The sequence below is a fragment of the Oncorhynchus tshawytscha genome, unplaced genomic scaffold, assembly GCF_018296145.1.
Source record: "Oncorhynchus tshawytscha isolate Ot180627B unplaced genomic scaffold, Otsh_v2.0 Un_contig_2286_pilon_pilon, whole genome shotgun sequence".
NCBI lineage: Eukaryota > Metazoa > Chordata > Actinopteri > Salmoniformes > Salmonidae > Oncorhynchus > Oncorhynchus tshawytscha.
Genome location: NW_024608784.1, coordinates 1 through 20455, shown reverse-complemented (window position 1 = coordinate 20455; position 20455 = coordinate 1). Strand labels below are relative to the sequence as shown.

Genomic DNA, 20455 nt, shown 5'->3' with positions numbered 1-20455 from the left:
TACTAGTATATTATTAGAGTTCTATAGTCACTGTACATACTAGTATATTATTAGAGTTCTATAGTCACTGTACATACTAGTATATTATTAGAGTTCTATAGTCACTGTATATACTAGTATATTATTAGAGTTCTATGGTCACTGTACATACTAGTATATTATTAGAGTTCTATAGTCACTGTACATACTTGTATATTATTAGAGTTCTATAGTCACTGTCGATACTAGTATATTATTATAGTTCTATAGTCACTGTACATACTAGTATATTATTATAGTTCTATAGTCACTGTACATACTAGTATATTATTAGAGTTCTATAGTCACTGTACATACTAGTATATTATTAGAGTTCTATAGTCACTGTACATACTAGTATATTATTAGAGTTCTATAGTCACTGTACATACTAGTATATTATTAGAGTTCTATAGTCACTGTCGATACTAGTATATTATTATAGTTCTATAGTCACTGTATATACTAGTATATTATTATAGTTCTATAGTCACTGTATATACTAGTATATTATTATAGTTCTATAGTCACTGTACATACTAGTATATTATTAGAGTTCTATAGTCACTGTACATACTAGTATATTATTATAGTTCTATAGTCACTGTACATACTAGTATATTATTAGAGTTCTATAGTCACTGTATATACTAGTATATTATTAGAGTTCTATAGTCACTGTATATACTAGTATATTATTAGAGTTCTATAGTCACTGTACATACTAGTATATTATTAGAGTTCTATAGTCACTGTACATACTAGTATATTATTAGAGTTCTATAGTCACTGTACATACTAGTATATTAGAGTTCTATAGTCACTGTACATACTAGTATATTATTAGAGTTCTATAGTCACTGTACATACTAGTATATTATTAGAGTTCTATAGTCACTGTACATACTAGTATATTATTAGAGTTCTATAGTCACTGTACATACTAGTATATTATTAGAGTTCTATAGTCACTACATACTAGTATATTATTAGAGTTCTATAGTCACTGTACATACTAGTATATTAGAGTTCTATAGTCACTGTAGATACTAGTATATTATTAGAGTTCTATAGTCACTGTATATACTAGTATATTATTAGAGTTCTATAGTCACTGTACATACTAGTATATTATTAGAGTTCTATAGTCACTGTACATACTAGTATATTAGAGTTCTATAGTCACTGTACATACTAGTATATTATTAGAGTTCTATAGTCACTGTACATACTAGTATATTATTAGAGTTCTATAGTCACTGTACATACTAGTATATTATTAGAGTTCTATAGTCACTGTACATACTAGTATATTATTAGAGTTCTATAGTCACTGTACATACTAGTATATTATTAGAGTTCTATAGTCACTGTACATACTAGTATATTATTAGAGTTCTATAGTCACTGTACATACTAGTATATTATTAGAGTTCTATAGTCACTGTACATACTAGTATATTATTAGAGTTCTATAGTCACTGTACATACTAGTATATTATTAGAGTTCTATAGTCACTGTACATACTAGTATATTATTAGAGTTCTATAGTCACTGTACATACTGTACTATAGTCACTGTAGTATATTATTAGAGTTCTATAGTCACTGTACATACTAGTATATTATTAGTTCTATAGTCACTGTACATACTAGTATATTATTAGAGTTCTATAGTCACTGTATATACTAGTATATTATTAGAGTTCTATAGTCACTGTACATACTAGTATATTATTAGAGTTCTATAGTCACTGTACATACTAGTATATTATTAGAGTTCTATAGTCACTGTAGATACTAGTATATTATTAGAGTTCTATAGTCAGTATAGTATATTAGAGTTCTATAGTCACTGTACATACTAGTATATTATTAGAGTTCTATAGTCACTGTACATACTAGTATATTATTAGAGTTCTATAGTCACTGTACATACTAGTATATTATTATAGAGTTCTATAGTCACTGTACATACTAGTATATTATTAGAGTTCTATAGTCACTGTACATACTAGTATATTATTAGAGTTCTATAGTCACTGTACATACTAGTATATTATTAGAGTTCTATAGTCACTGTACATACTAGTATATTATTAGAGTTCTATAGTCACTGTACATACTAGTATATTATTAGTTCTATAGTCACTGTACATACTAGTATATTATTAGAGTTCTATAGTCACTGTACATACTAGTATATTATTAGAGTTCTATAGTCACTGTACATACTAGTATATTATTAGAGTTCTATAGTCACTGTACATACTAGTATATTATTAGATAGTCACTGTTACTATATTATTAGTCACTGTACATACTAGTATATTATTAGAGTTCTATAGTCACTGTACATACTAGTATATTATTAGAGTTCTATAGTCACTGTACATACTAGTATATTATTAGAGTTCTATAGTCACTGTACATACTAGTATATTATTAGAGTTCTATAGTCACTGTACATACTAGTATATTATTAGAGTTCTATAGTCACTGTACATACTAGTATATTATTAGAGTTCTATAGTCACTGTACATACTAGTATATTATTAGTCAGTTCTATTAGTTCACTGTACATACTAGTATATTATTAGAGTTCTATAGTCACTGTACATACTAGTATATTATTAGAGTTCTATAGTCACTGTACATACTAGTATATTATTAGAGTTCTATAGTCACTGTACATACTAGTATATTATTAGAGTTCTATAGTCACTGTACATACTAGTATATTATTAGAGTTCTATAGTCACTGTACATACTAGTATATTATTAGAGTTCTATAGTCACTGTATATTATTAGAGTTCTATACTAGTATATTATTAGAGTTCTATAGTCACTGTACATACTAGTATATTATTAGAGTTCTATAGTCAGTATATTATTAGAGTTCTGTACATACTAGTATATTATTAGAGTTCTATAGTCACTGTACATACTAGTATATTATTAGAGTTCTATAGTCACTGTACATACTAGTATATTATTAGAGTTCTATAGTCACTGTACATACTAGTATATTATTAGAGTTCTATAGTCACTGTACATACTAGTATATTATTAGAGTTCTATAGTCACTGTACATACTAGTATATTATTAGAGTTCTATAGTCACTGTACATACTAGTATATTATTAGAGTTCTATAGTCACTGTACATACTAGTATATATTAGAGTTCTATAGTCACTGTAGTATATTATTAGAGTTCTATAGTCACTGTACATACTAGTATATTATTAGAGTTCTATAGTCACTGTACATACTAGTATATTATTAGAGTTCTATAGTCACTGTACATACTAGTATATTATTAGAGTTCTATAGTCACTGTACATACTAGTATATTATTAGAGTTCTATAGTCACTGTACATACTAGTATATTATTAGAGTTCTATAGTCACTGTACATACTAGTATATTATTAGAGTTCTATAGTCATGTATACTAGTATATTATTAGAGTTCTATAGTCACTGTACATACTAGTATATTATTAGTTCTATAGTCACTGTACATACTAGTATATTATTAGAGTTCTATAGTCACTGTACATACTAGTATATATTAGAGTTCTATAGTCACTGTACATACTAGTATATTATTAGAGTTCTATAGTCACTGTACATACTAGTATATTATTAGAGTTCTATAGTCACTGTACATACTAGTATATTATTAGAGTTCTATAGTCACTGTACATACTAGTATATTATTAGAGTTCTATAGTCACTGTACATACTAGTATATTATTAGAGTTCTATAGTCACTGTACATACTAGTATATTATTAGAGTTCTATAGTCACTGTACATACTAGTATATTATTAGAGTTCTATAGTCACTGTACATACTAGTATATTATTAGAGTTCTATAGTCACTGTACATACTAGTATATTATTAGAGTTCTATAGTCACTGTACATACTAGTATATTATTAGTCAGTTCTATATATTATTAGTCACACTGTACATACTAGTATATTATTAGAGTTCTATAGTCACTGTACATACTAGTATATTATTAGAGTTCTATAGTCACTGTACATACTAGTATATTATTAGAGTTCTATAGTCACTGTACATACTAGTATATTATTAGAGTTCTATAGTCACTGTACATACTAGTATATTATTAGAGTTCTATAGTCACTGTACATACTAGTATATTATTAGAGTTCTATAGTCACTGTACATACTAGTATATTATTAGAGTTCTATAGTCACTGTACATACTAGTATATTATTAGAGTTCTATAGTCACTGTACATACTAGTATATTATTAGAGTTCTATAGTCACTGTTACTAGTATATTATTAGTCACACTGTACATACTAGTATATTATTAGAGTTCTATAGTCACTGTACATACTAGTATATTATTAGAGTTCTATAGTCACTGTACATACTAGTATATTATTAGAGTTCTATAGTCACTGTACATACTAGTATATACTAGTCACTATTACTAGTATATTATGAGTTCTATAGTCACTGTACATACTAGTATATTATTAGAGTTCTATAGTCACTGTACATACTAGTATATTATTCTATAGTCACTGTACATACTAGAGTTCTATAGTCACTGTACATACTAGTATATTATTAGAGTTCTATAGTCACTGTACATACTAGTATATTATTAGAGTTCTATAGTCACTGTACATACTAGTATATTATTAGAGTTCTATAGTCACTGTAGTATATTATTAGAGTTCTAGTATATTATTAGAGTTCTATAGTCACTGTACATACTAGTATATTATTAGAGTTCTATAGTCACTGTACATACTAGTATATTATTAGAGTTCTATAGTCACTGTACATACTAGTATATTATTAGAGTTCTATAGTCACTGTACATACTAGTATATTATTAGAGTTCTATAGTCACTGTACATACTAGTATATTATTAGAGTTCTATAGTCACTGTACATACTAGTATATTATTAGAGTTCTATAGTCACTGTACATACTAGTATATTATTAGAGTTCTATAGTCACTGTACATACTAGTATATTATTAGAGTTCTATAGTCACTGTACATACTAGTATATTATTAGAGTTCTATAGTCACTGTACATACTAGTATATTATAGTTCTAGTATATATTAGTTCTATAGTCACTGTACATACTAGTATATTAGAGTTCTATAGTCACTGTACATACTAGTATATTATTAGAGTTCTATAGTCACTGTACATACTAGTATATTATTAGAGTTCTATAGTCACTGTACATACTAGTATATTATTAGAGTTCTATAGTCACTGTACATACTAGTATATTATTAGAGTTCTATAGTCACTGTACATACTAGTATATTATTAGAGTTCTATAGTCACTGTACATACTAGTATATTATTAGAGTTCTATAGTCACTGTACATACTAGTATATTATTAGAGTTCTATAGTCACTGTACATACTAGTATATTATTAGAGTTCTATAGTCACTGTACATACTAGTATATTATTAGAGTTCTATAGTCACTGTACATACTAGTATATTATTAGAGTTCTATAGTCACTGTACATACTAGTATATTATTAGAGTTCTATAGTCACTGTACATACTAGTATATTATTAGAGTTCTATAGTCACTGTACATACTAGTATATTATTAGAGTTCTATAGTCACTGTACATACTAGTATATTATTAGAGTTCTATAGTCACTGTACATACTAGTATATTAGAGTTCTATAGTCACTGTACATACTAGTATATTATTAGAGTTCTATGGTCACTGTATATACTAGTATATTATTAGAGTTCTATAGTCACTGTACATACTAGTATATTATTAGAGTTCTATAGTCACTGTACATACTAGTATATTATTAGAGTTCTATAGTCACTGTAGATACTAGTATATTATTAGAGTTCTATAGTCACTGTACATACTAGTATATTATTAGAGTTCTATAGTCACTGTACATACTAGTATATTATTAGAGTTCTATAGTCACTATTAGTATATTATTAGAGTTCTATAGTCACTGTACATACTAGTATATTATTAGAGTTCTATAGTCACTGTACATACTAGTATATTATTAGAGTTCTATAGTCACTGTACATACTAGTATATTATTAGAGTTCTATAGTCACTGTACATACTAGTATATTATTAGAGTTCTATAGTCACTGTACATACTAGTATATTATTAGAGTTCTATAGTCACTGTACATACTAGTATATTATTAGAGTTCTATAGTCACTGTACATACTAGTATATTATTAGAGTTCTATAGTCACTGTACATACTAGTATATTATTAGAGTTCTATAGTCACTGTACATACTAGTATATTATTAGAGTTCTATAGTCACTGTACATACTAGTATATTATTAGAGTTCTATAGTCACTGTACATACTAGTATATTATTAGAGTTCTATAGTCACTGTACATACTAGTATATTATTAGAGTTCTATAGTCACTGTACATACTAGTATATTATTAGAGTTCTATAGTCACTGTACATACTAGTATATTATTAGAGTTCTATAGTCACTGTACATACTAGTATATTATTAGAGTTCTATAGTCACTGTACATACTAGTATATTATTAGAGTTCTATAGTCACTGTATACTAGTATATTATTAGAGTTCTATAGTCACTGTACATACTAGTATATTATTCTATAGTCACTCTACTAGTCATTATTAGAGTTCTATAGTCACTGTATACTAGTATATTATTATAGTTCTATAGTCACTGTACATACTAGTATATTATTAGAGTTCTATAGTCACTGTACATACTAGTATATTATTAGAGTTCTATAGTCACTGTAGATACTAGTATATTATTAGAGTTCTATAGTCACTGCACATACTAGTATATTATTAGAGTTCTATAGTCACTGTACATACTAGTATATTATTAGAGTTCTATAGTCACTGTACATACTAGTATATTATTAGAGTTCTATAGTCACTGTACATACTAGTATATTATTAGAGTTCTATAGTCACTGTACATACTAGTATATTATTAGAGTTCTATAGTCACTGTACATACTAGTTCTATAGTCACTGTACATACTAGTATATTATTAGAGTTCTATAGTCACTGTATATACTAGTATATTATTAGAGTTCTATAGTCACTGTATATACTAGTATATTATTAGAGTTCTATAGTCACTGTACATACTAGTATATTATTAGAGTTCTATAGTCACTGTACATACTAGTATATTAGAGTTCTATAGTCACTGTACATACTAGTATATTATTAGAGTTCTATAGTCACTGTACATACTATATTATTAGAGTTCTATAGTCACTGTACATACTAGTATATTATTAGAGTTCTATAGTCACTGTAGATACTAGTATATTATTAGAGTTCTATAGTCACTGTAGATACTAGTTATTATTAGAGTTCTATAGTCACTGTACATACTAGTATATTATTAGAGTTCTATAGTCACTGTACATACTAGTATATTATTAGAGTTCTATAGTCACTGTACATACTAGTATATTATTAGAGTTCTATAGTCACTGTACATACTAGTATATTATTAGAGTTCTATAGTCACTGTACATACTAGTATATTATTAGAGTTCTATAGTCACTGTACATACTAGTATATTATTAGAGTTCTATAGTCACTGTACATACTAGTATATTATTAGAGTTCTATAGTCACTGTACATACTAGTATATTATTAGAGTTCTATAGTCACTGTACATACTAGTATATTATTAGAGTTCTATAGTCACTGTATATTACTAGTCACTATACTAGTATATTATTAGAGTTCTATAGTCACTGTATATACTAGTATATTATTAGAGTTCTATAGTCACTGTATATACTAGTATATTATTAGAGTTCTATAGTCACTGTACATACTAGTATATTATTAGAGTTCTATAGTCACTGTACATACTAGTATATTAGAGTTCTATAGTCACTGTACATACTAGTATATTATTAGAGTTCTATAGTCACTGTACATACTAGTATATTATTAGAGTTCTATAGTCACTGTACATACTAGTATATTATTAGAGTTCTATAGTCACTGTACATACTAGTATATTATTAGAGTTCTATAGTCACTGTATATACTAGTATATTATTAGAGTTCTATAGTCACTGTACATACTAGTATATTATTAGAGTTCTATAGTCACTGTACATACTAGTATATTATTAGAGTTCTATAGTCACTGTACATACTAGTATATTATTAGAGTTCTATAGTCACTGTACATACTAGTATATTATTAGAGTTCTATAGTCACTGTACATACTAGTATATTAGAGTTCTATAGTCACTGTATATACTAGTATATTATTAGAGTTCTATAGTCACTGTACATACTAGTATATTATTAGAGTTCTATAGTCACTGTATATACTAGTATATTATTAGAGTTCTATAGTCACTGTACATACTAGTATATTATTAGAGTTCTATAGTCACTGTATATACTAGTATATTATTAGAGTTCTATAGTCACTGTATATACTAGTATATTATTAGAGTTCTATAGTCACTGTACATACTAGTATATTATTCTATAGTCACTGTACATACTAGTATATTATTAGAGTTCTATAGTCACTGTATATACTAGTATATTATTAGAGTTCTATAGTCACTGTATATACTAGTATATTATTAGAGTTCTATAGTCACTGTACATACTAGTATATTATTAGAGTTCTATAGTCACTGTACATACTAGTATATTATTAGAGTTCTATAGTCACTGTACATACTAGTATATTATTAGAGTTCTATAGTCACTGTAGAGTTCTATAGTCACTGTACATACTAGTATATTATTAGAGTTCTATAGTCACTGTACATACTAGTATATTATTAGAGTTCTATAGTCACTGTAGATACTAGTATATTATTAGAGTTCTATAGTCACTGTACATACTAGTATATTATTAGAGTTCTATAGTCACTGTACATACTAGTATATTATTAGAGTTCTATAGTCACTGTACATACTAGTATATTATTAGAGTTCTATAGTCACTGTACATACTAGTATATTATTAGAGTTCTATAGTCACTGTACATACTAGTATATTATTAGAGCTCTCAGACATTTGGTATAAATCTTTACGAGAGCGTTATTTACACTGTGTACAGTGTGTCTGGATATAGTGCCATATAAAGGGAATAGGGATCCATTTTGGACACATTCCATATCTGCCTCCCTGTGTTTCCCCATCAGACATCAGGAAGAATGAGAAGCAGCTGCTGGAGATGGCTGGCTACATCCAGAGTATCAACTCCTCCATCACAACCATCATCCCCACCCTGGCAACCATCCTCACCTTCGTAGTCCACACCCTGCTGGGCCTGCCCCTAAGCTCCTCGGAAGTGAGTAGTATACCTAATGCCTAGTCCTAATGCCTAGTCCTAGTACCTAGTCCTAATACCTAGACCTAATACCTAGTCCTAATACCTAGACCTAATACCTAGTCCTAATGCCTAGTCCTAATACCTAGTCCTAATACCTAGACCTAATACATAGACCTAATGCCTAGTCCTAGTACCTAGTCCTAATACCTAGACCTAATACCTAGTCCTAATACCTAGACCTAATACCTAGTCCTAATGCCTAGTCCTAATACCTAGTCCTAATACCTAGTCCTAACACCTTGTCCTAATACCTAGACCTAATACATAGACCTAATGCCTAGTCCTAGTACCTAGTCCTAATACCTTGTCCTAATACCTAGTCCTAATACCTAGTCCTAATACCTAGTCCTAATACCTAGACCTAGTCCTAATACCTAGTCCTAATATCTAGACCTAGTCCTAATACCTAGACCTAATACCTAGTCCTAATACCTGGTCATAATACCTGGTCCTAATACCTAGTCCTATTACATAGACCTAATACCTAGACCTAGTCCTAATACCTAGACCTAATACCTAGTCCTAGTCCTAATACCTAGTCCTAATACCTAGACCTAGTCCTAATACCTAGACCTTGTCCTAATACCTAGTCCTAATACCTAGACCTAATACCTGGTCCTAATACCTAGTCCTAATACCTAGACCTAGTCCTAATACCTAGTCCTTATTCCTAGACCTAATACCTAGTCCTAATACCTGGTCCTAATACCTAGACCTAGTCCTAATACCTAGTCCTAATACCTAGTCCTAATACCTAGACCTAGTCCTAATACCTACTTCTAATACCTGGTCCTAATACCTGGTTCTAATACCTAGACCTAATACCTAGACCTAATACCTAGTCCTAATACCTAGTCCTAATACCTAGACCTAATATCTAGTATTAGTCCTAATACCTAGTCCTAATACCTAGACCTAGTCCTAATACCTGGTCCTAATACCTGGTCCTAATACCTGGTCCTAATACCTAGACATAATACCTAGACCTAATACCTAGACCTAATACCTAGACCTAGTCCTAATACCTAGACCTAATACCTAGACCTAGTCCTAATACCTAGACCTAATACATAGACCTACCACTTAGACCTAGTCCTAATACCTAGACCTAATACCTGGTCCTAATACCTAGACCTAATGCCTAGTCCTAATACCTAGTCCTAATACCTAGTCCTAATACCTAGAACTAATACCTAGTCCTCATACCTAGTCCTAATACCTGGTCCTAATACCTAGTCCTAATACCTAGACCTAGTCCTAATACCTAGTCCTAATACCTAGACCTAATACCTAGACCTAATGCCTAGTCCTAGTCCTAATACCTGGTCCTAATACCTAGACTTAATACCTGGTCCTAATACCTAGTCCTAATACCTAGACCTAGTCCTAATACCTAGTCCTAATACCTGGTCCTAATACCTAGTCCTAATACCTAGTCCTAATACCTGGTCCTAATACCTGGTCCTAATACCTAGTCCAAATACCTAGTCCTAATACCTGGTCCTAATACCTGGTCCTAATACCTAGTCCTAATACCTAGACCTAATACCTAGTCCTAATGCCTAGTCCTAATACCTAGACCTAATACCTAGTCCTAATGCCTGGTCCTAATACCTAGTCCTAATACCTAGACCTAATACCTGGTCCTAATACCTAGTCCTAATACCTAGTCCCTAGTAGTCTAATACCTAGACCTAGTCCTAATACCTAGACCTAATGCCTTGTCCTAATACCTAGTCCTAATACCTAGTCCTAATACCTGGTCCTAATACCTGGTCCTAATACCTAGTCCTAATACCTAGACCTAATACCTAGTCCTAATGCCTAGTCCTAATACCTAGTCCTAATACCTAGTCCTAACACCTTGTCCTAATACCTAGACCTAATACATAGACCTAATGCCTAGTCCTAGTACCTAGTCCTAATACCTTGTCCTAATACCTAGTCCTAATACCTAGTCCTAATACCTAGACCTAGTCCTAATACCTAGTCCTAATATCTAGACCTAGTCCTAATACCTAGACCTAATACCTAGTCCTAATACCTGGTCATAATACCTGGTCCTAATACCTAGTCCTATTACATAGACCTAATACCTAGACCTAGTCCTAATACCTAGACCTAATACCTAGTCCTAGTCCTAATACCTAGTCCTAATACCTAGACCTAGTCCTAATACCTAGACCTTGTCCTAATACCTAGTCCTAATACCTAGACCTAATACCTGGTCCTAATACCTAGTCCTAATACCTAGACCTAGTCCTAATACCTAGTCCTTATACCTAGACCTAATACCTAGTCCTAATACCTGGTCCTAATACCTAGACCTAGTCCTAATACCTAGTCCTAATACCTAGTCCTAATACCTAGACCTAGTCCTAATACCTACTTCTAATACCTGGTCCTAATACCTGGTTCTAATACCTAGACCTAATACCTAGACCTAATACCTAGTCCTAATACCTAGTCCTAATACCTAGACCTAATATCTAGTATTAGTCCTAATACCTAGTCCTAATACCTAGACCTAGTCCTAATACCTGGTCCTAATACCTGGTCCTAATACCTGGTCCTAATACCTAGACATAATACCTAGACCTAATACCTAGACCTAATACCTAGACCTAGTCCTAATACCTAGACCTAATACCTAGACCTAGTCCTAATACCTAGACCTAATACATAGACCTACCACTTAGACCTAGTCCTAATACCTAGACCTAATACCTGGTCCTAATACCTAGACCTAATGCCTAGTCCTAATACCTAGTCCTAATACCTAGTCCTAATACCTAGAACTAATACCTAGTCCTCATACCTAGTCCTAATACCTGGTCCTAATACCTAGTCCTAATACCTAGACCTAGTCCTAATACCTAGTCCTAATACCTAGACCTAATACCTAGACCTAATGCCTAGTCCTAGTCCTAATACCTGGTCCTAATACCTAGACTTAATACCTGGTCCTAATACCTAGTCCTAATACCTAGACCTAGTCCTAATACCTAGTCCTAATACCTGGTCCTAATACCTAGTCCTAATACCTAGTCCTAATACCTGGTCCTAATACCTGGTCCTAATACCTAGTCCAAATACCTAGTCCTAATACCTGGTCCTAATACCTGGTCCTAATACCTAGTCCTAATACCTAGACCTAATACCTAGTCCTAATGCCTAGTCCTAATACCTAGACCTAATACCTAGTCCTAATGCCTGGTCCTAATACCTAGTCCTAATACCTAGACCTAATACCTGGTCCTAATACCTAGTCCTAATACCTAGTCCTAATACCTAGTCCTAATACCTAGTCCTAATACCTAGACCTAGTCCTAATACCTAGACCTAATGCCTAGTCCTAATACCTAGTCCTAATACCTAGTCCTAATACCTAGTCCTAATACCTAGTCCTAATAACTAGACCTAATACCTAGACCTAATACCTAGTCCTAATACCTAGACCTAATACCATGTCCTAATGCCTAGTCCTAATACCTAGTCCTAATAGATAGACCTAATACATAGACCTAATGCCTAGTCCTAATACCTAGTCCTAATACCTAGTCCTAATACCTAGTCCTAATAACTAGACCTAAAACCTAGTCCTAATACCTAGACCTAATACCTAGTCCTAATACCTAGACCTAATACCTAGTCCTAATGCCTAGTCCTAATACCTAGTCCTAATAGATAGACCTAATACATAGACCTAATGCCTAGTCCTAATGCCTAGACCTAATACCTAGTCCTAATACCTATACCTAGTCCTAATAGATAGACCTAATACATAGTCCTAATACCTAGTCCTAATACCTAGTCCTAATACCTAGACCTAATACATAGTCCTAATACCTAATCGCCATCTTGTTTTTATCAGGCTGTTACCCTTATCGCCATCTTGTTTTTACCAGGCTGTTACCCTAATCGCCATCTTGTTTTTACCAGGCTGTTACCCTAATCGCCATCTTGTTTTTACCAGGCTGTTACCACAATCGCCATCTTGTTTTAACCAGGCTGTTACCCTAATAGCCATCTTGTTTTTATCAGGCTGTTACCCTAATCGCCATCTTGTTTTAACCAGGCTTTTACCACAATCGCCATCTTGTTTTAACCAGGCTGTTACCACTAATCGCCATCTTGTTTTAACCAGGCTGTTACCTAATCGCCATCTTGTTTTAACCAGGCTGTTACCCTAATCGCCATCTTGTTTTAACCAGGCTTTTACCACAATCGCCATCTTGTTTTAACCAGGCTGTTACCTAATCGCCATCTTGTTTTAACCAGGCTGTTACCCTAATCGCCATCTTGTTTTAACCAGGCTTTTACCACAATCGCCATCTTGTTTTAACCAGGCTTTTACCACAATCGCCATCTTGTTTTAACCAGGCTGTTACCCTAATCGCCATCTTGTTTTAACCAGCTGTTACCCTAATCGCCATCTTGTTTTAACCAGGCTTTTACCACAATCGCCATCTTGTTTTAACCAGGCTTTTACCACAATCGCCATCTTGTTTTAACCAGGCTTTTACCACAATCGCCATCTTTAACTCCATGCGGTTCTCCCTGGGGTTGCTGCCGTTCTCTGTCAAAGCCATAGCCGAGGGACTGGTATCGCTAGCCCGGCTAAAGGTCAGCCTCCTCTCCTTTAAAACATTATCAATCATCAACTTCATCCTCGTACCATATATCATGAAGCACATGAAGCATTTCTGTTATCAGTCTCTTTGTAGCGTGAAGATAAGCTCTGCGTGTTTACTGTGTGTGTGTGTTTGCTGTGTGTTTACTGTGTTGTGTGTTTACTGTGTGTTTACTGTGTGTGTGTGTTTACTGTGTGTTTACTGTGTGTGTGTGTTTGCTGTGTGTTTACTGTGTGTGTTGTTTGCTGTGTGTTTACTGTGTTGTGTGTTTACTGTGTGTGTGTGTGTGTGTGTGTGTGTGGGTTTGTATACTTTGTATGTGTGTAAATCTACATGTTTACATTTGTGATTATTTGTGTGTGTGTGTGTGTGTGTGTGTGTGTGCCTGCGTGTGTGTGTGTGTGCTGGGGTTGCCATTTGTGATTATTTGGGGGTGGATGTGTTTGTGTGTGTGTGTGTGCCTGCTTGTGTGTGTGTGTGTGTGTGGGGGGGGGGTTGTGTATGTGTGTGTGTGCGTGTCCACTCTGTGTGTGTGTGGGGGTTGTGTATGGGTGTGTGTGTGTGTGTGTGTGGGGGGGTTGTGTGTGTGTGCGTGTGTGTATGTCTCACTCTCTGTGTGGTCTGTGTGTGTGTGTGTGTGGGGGGTTGTGTATGTGTGTGTGCGTGCGTGTGCGTGTCCACTCTGTGTGTGTGTGTGTGTAGAAACTGCTGATGACACAGAACCCAGACTCGTACCTGGTCCAGAGACACGGGTCCTCCTCGGCCCTGGTCATGGAGAAGGCAACATTCACCTGGGCCAGGCCTGAAGGACCGACAACCACTACGGCACCAGGCACCACAGCCTCTCTGAAGGGAGGGAAGGTGGAACCACAGGGCCAGAACGGGACTCACACACCGGGCAAGGCCAAAGCCACCCTGAGAAACATCTCCTTCAACCTGCCTAAGGTAGGTGCTGGTTGGGGTTAGATAGGGCTTATGATTGGGTGAGATGGGGTCTGGGTTAGATAGGGCTTTTGATTGGGTTAGATGGGGTGAGTGGGGTCTGGGTTAGATAGGGCTTTTGATTGGGTTAGAATGGGTGAGTGGGGTCTGGGTTAGATAGGGCTTTTGATTGGGTTAGAATGGGTGAGTGGGGTCTGGGTTAGATAGGGCTTTTTATTGGGTGAGATGGGGTGAGTGGGGTCTGGGTTAGATAGGGCTTTTGATTGGGTTAGAATGGGTGAGTGGGGTCTGGGTTAGATAGGGCTTTTTATTGGGTGAGATGGGGTGAGTGGGGTCTGGGTTAGGTGAGGTAAGCAGGGGTCAGAGTTAGATGAGATAAGCAGGGGTCAGAGTTAGATGAGGTTAAGCAGGGGTCAGAGTTAGATGAGGTTAAGCAGGGGTCAGAGTTAGATTAGGTTAAGCAGGGGTCAGAGTTAGATGAGGTAAGCAGGGGTCAGAGTTAAGATAAGGTAAGCAGGGGTCAGATTTCGGTGGGATTAGCAGGGGTCGGAGTTATGTGATTGATTACTGATGACTGTTTGCCTTTTTAGGGAAACCTGCTTGGTATCTGTGGCAACGTGGGAAGTGGGAAGACATCGCTGATATCGAGCATCTTAGAACAGGTTCAAAGTGTTTGTTACCACTTATCAGTTACATGTTCACGGATACAACGAATACATGCCACAGAGAATAAATGCATCACTATGACTGAAAAGTGGCAGACATGGTCAAATGAATTGTCTCATCCAAAGATTCTTCCAAAAAAGTGTATTAAGTAATGTTTTGTGTTGCGTGATATGTTCCCCAGATGCACCTGCAGCATGGTTCAGTCACAGCAGACGGAGAGTTTGCCTATGTTTCCCAGCAGGCCTGGATCTTCCACGGTACGGTCCAAGATAATATCTTGATGGGGGAACCCTTCAACCAGACCAGGTAGTGTTACTGTTACTGTTCTCCTTTACTTTACCTGGTCAGGTAATGTTACTGTGGTCTGTTCTCCTTTACTTTACCTGGTCAGGTAATGTTACTGTGGTCTGTTCTCCTTTACTTTACCTGGCCAGGTAATGTTACTGTGGTCTGTTCTCCTTTACCTGGCCAGGTAATGTTACTGTGGTCTGTTCTCCTTTACTTTACCTGGCCAGGTAATATTACTGTGGTCTGTTCTCCTTTACTTTACCTGGCCAGGTAATGTTACTGTGGTCTGTTCTCCTTTACCTGGCCATGTAATATTACTGTGGTCTGTTCTCCTTTACTTTACCTGGCCAGGTAATATTACTGTGGTCTGTTCTCCTTTACCTGGCCAGGTAATGTTACTGTGGTCTGTTCTCCTTTACTTTACCTGGCCAGGTAATATTACTGTGGTCTGTTCTCCTTTACTTTACCTGGCCAGGTAATGTTACTGTGGTCTGTTCTCCTTTACTTTACCTGGCCAGGTAATGTTACTGTGGTCTGTTCTCCTTTACCTGGCCAGGTAATGTTACTGTGGTCTGTTCTCCTTTACTCTACCTGGCCAGGTAATATTACTGTGGTCTGTTCTCCTTTACTTTACCTGGCCAGGTAATGTTACTGTGGTCTGTTCTCCTTTACTTTACCTGGCCAGGTAATGTTACTGTGGTCTGTTCTCCTTTACTTTACCTGGCCAGGTAATGTTACTGTGGTCTGTTCACCTTTACTTTACCTGGCCAGGTAATGTTACTGTGGTCTGTTCTCCTTTACTTTACCTGGCCAGGTAATATTACTGTGGTCTGTTCACCTTTACTTTACCTGGCCAGGTAATGTTACTGTGGTCTGTTCTCCTTTACTTTACCTGGCCAGGTAATGTTACTGTGGTCTGTTCTCCTTTACTTTACCTGGTCAGGTAATGTTACTGTGGTCTGTTCTCCTTTACTTTACCTGGCCAGGTAATGTTACTGTGGTCTGTTCTCCTTTACTCTACCTGGCCAGGTAATGTTACTGTGGTCTGTTCTCCTTTACTTTACCTGGCCAGGTAATGTTACTGTGGTCTGTTCTCCTTTACTCTACCTGGCCAGGTAATGTTACTGTGGTCTGTTCTCCTTTACTCTACCTGGCCAGGTAATGTTACTGTGGTCTGTTCTCCTTTACTTTACCTGGCCAGGTAATGTTACTGTGGTCTGTTCTCCTTTACTTTACCTGGCCAGGTAATGTTACTGTGGTCTGTTCTCCTTTACTTTACCTGGCCAGGTAATGTTACTGTGGTCTGTTCTCCTTTACTTTACCTGGCCAGGTAATGTTACTGTGGTCTGTTCTCCTTTACTCTACCTGGCCAGGTAATGTTACTGTGGTCTGTTCTCCTTTACTTTACCTGGCCAGGTAATGTTACTGTGGTCTGTTCTCCTTTACTCTACCTGGCCAGGTAATGTTACTGTGGTCTGTTCTCCTTTACTCTACCTGGCCAGGTAATGTTACTGTGGTCTGTTCTCCTTTACTTTACCTGGCCAGGTAATGTTACTGTGGTCTGTTCTCCTTTACTCTACCTGGCCAGGTAATGTTACTGTGGTCTGTTCTCCTTTACTTTACCTGGCCAGGTAATGTTACTGTGGTCTGTTCTCCTTTACTCTACCTGGCCAGGTAATGTTACTGTGGTCTGTTCTCCTTTACTCTACCTGGCCAGGTAATGTTACTGTGGTCTGTTCTCCTTTACTTTACCTGGCCAGGTAATGTTACTGTGGTCTGTTCTCCTTTACTCTACCTGGCCAGGTAATGTTACTGTGGTCTGTTCTCCTTTACTCTACCTGGCCAGGTAATGTTACTGTGGTCTGTTCTCCTTTACTCTACCTGGCCAGGTAATATTACTGTGGTCTGTTCTCCTTTACTTTACCTGGCCAGGTTCTCCTGAATGAATGAATGAATCCCTGATAACCCATGTTGTTCTCCAGAATGAATCCCTGATAACCATGTTGTTCTCCAGAATGAATCCCTGATAACCATGTTGTTCTCCAGAATGAATCCCTGATAACCCATGTTGTTCTCCAGAATGAATCCCTGATAACCATGTTGTTCTCCAGAATGAATCCCTGATAACCCATGTTGTTCTCCAGAATGAATCCCTGATAACCCATGTTGTTCTCCAGAATGAATCCCTGATAACCATGTTGTTCTCCAGAATGAATCCCTGATAACCATGTTGTTCTCCAGAATGAATCCCTGATAACCCATGTTGTTCTCCAGAATGAATCCCTGATCACCCATGTTGTTCTCCAGAATGAATCCCTGATAACCCATGTTGTTCTCCAGAATGAATCCCTGATAACCATGTTGTTCTCCAGAATGAATCCCTGATAACCATGTTGTTCTCCAGAATGAATCCCTGATAACCCATGTTGTTCTCCAGAATGAATCCCTGATAACCATGTTGTTCTCCAGAATGAATCCCTGATAACCATGTTGTTCTCCAGAATGAATCCCTGATAACCCATGTTGTTCTCCAGAATGAATCCCTGATAACCATGTTGTTCTCCTGAATTAAGTGTCTTAATTATTATTGCACATTTTTGTCATTCGTAAAGGTATGACAAAGTCATCAGTGCCTGTAGCCTGATGCCAGATCTGGCTATTCTTCCCTATGGCGATCAAACTGAGGTAAGGGCTTACATATATCCAGGGTTTGAGTCATTCATTTGATGCTCGAGCTTAGAACGTCTTTTGACTTTCAAATAACAGGGCCCGAACCTGGATGCTACCGACTGGGTTTTCTCTGTAGATAGATGAACAGGGCCCAAACCCAGACGCTACCGACTGTGTTTTCTCTGTAGATAGATGAACAGGGCCCGAACCTGGACGCTACCGACTGGGTTTTCTCTGTAGATAGATGAACAGGGCCCGAACCTGGACGCTACCGACTGGGTTTTCTCTGTAGATAGATGAACAGGGCCCGAACCTGGATGCTACCGACTGGGTTTTCTCTGTAGATAGATGAACAGGGCCCGAACCTGGACGCTACCGACTGGGTTTTCTCTGTAGATAGATGAACAGGGCCCGAACCTGGACGCTACCGACTGGGTTTTCTCTGTAGATAGATGAACAGGGCCCGAACCTGGACGCTACCGACTGGGTTTTCTCTGTAGATAGATGAACAGGGCCCGAACCTGGACGCTACCGACTGGGTTTTCTCTGTAGATAGATGAACAGGGCCCAAACCCAGACGCTACCGACTGTGTTTTCTCTGTAGATAGATGAACAGGGCCCGAACCTGGACGCTACCGGCTGGGTTTTCTCTGTAGATAGATGAACAGGGCCCGAACCTGGACACTACCGACTGGGTTTTCTCTGTAGATAGATGAACAGGGCCCGAACCTGGGCGCTACCGGCTGGGTTTTCTCTGTAGATAGATGAACAGGGCCCGAACCTGGACGCTACCGACTGGGTTTTCTCTGTAGATAGATGAACAGGGCCCGAACCTGGACGCTACCGACTGGGTTTTCTCTGTAGATAGATGAACAGGGCCCGAACCCAGACGCTACCGACTGTGTTTTCTCTGTAGACAGATGAACAGGGCCCGAACCTGGACGCTACCGACTGGGTTTTCTCTGTAGATAGATGAACAGGGCCCGAACCTGGACGCTACCGACTGGGTTTTCTCTGTAGATAGATGAACAGGGCCCGAACCCGGACGCTACCGGCTGGGTTTTCTCTGTAGATAGATGAACAGGGCCCAGACCCAGACGCTACCGACTGGGTTTTCTCTGTAGATAGATGAACAGGGCCCGAACCTGGACGCTACCGGCTGGGTTTTCTCTGTAGATAGATGAACAGGGCCCAGACCCAGACGCTACCGACTGGGTTTTCTCTGTAGATAGATGAACAGGGCCCGAACCTGGACGCTACCGACTGGGTTTTCTCTGTAGATAGATGAACAGGGCCCGAACCCGGACGCTACCGACTTCGTTTTCTCTGTAGATAGATGAACAGGGCCCAAACCCAGACGCTACCGACTGTGTTTTCTCTGTAGATAGATGAACAGGGCCCGAACCTGGACGCTACCGACTGGGTTTTCTCTGTAGATAGATGAACAGGGCCCGAACCCGGACGCTACCGACTTCGTTTTCTCTGTAGATAGATGAACAGGGCCCAAACCCAGACGCTACCGACTGTGTTTTCTCTGTAGATAGATGAACAGGGCCCGAACCTGGACGCTACCGACTTCGTTTCTCTGTAGATAGATGAACAGGGCCCAAACCCAGACGCTACCGACTGTGTTTTCTCTGTAGATATATGAACAGGGCCCGAACCTGGACGCTACCGACTTCGTTTCTCTGTAGATAGATGAACAGGGCCCAAACCCAGACGCTACCGACTGTGTTTTCTCTGTAGACAGATGAACAGGGCCCGAACCTGGACACTACTGACTGGGTTTTCTCTGTAGATAGATGAACAG

At 36.8% G+C, this 20455-nt stretch overlaps 1 protein-coding gene across 1 annotated transcript in view; it reads left to right on the top strand.

Moving 5' to 3' along the window:
• The window catches only part of LOC121843815 (ATP-binding cassette sub-family C member 12-like), a 46886-nt gene extending 30889 nt beyond the window's left edge, over window positions 1–15997 (top strand). Inside the window, exons 9-13 of the mRNA XM_042313661.1 lie at window positions 9255–9403; window positions 13964–14071; window positions 14782–15024; window positions 15612–15683; window positions 15869–15997. Coding sequence (XP_042169595.1) covers window positions 9255–9403; window positions 13964–14071; window positions 14782–15024; window positions 15612–15683; window positions 15869–15997 — 701 coding nt within the window. The remainder of the gene's footprint in view (window positions 1–9254; window positions 9404–13963; window positions 14072–14781; window positions 15025–15611; window positions 15684–15868) is intronic.
• Window positions 15998–20455: the final 4458 nt, after the last annotated feature.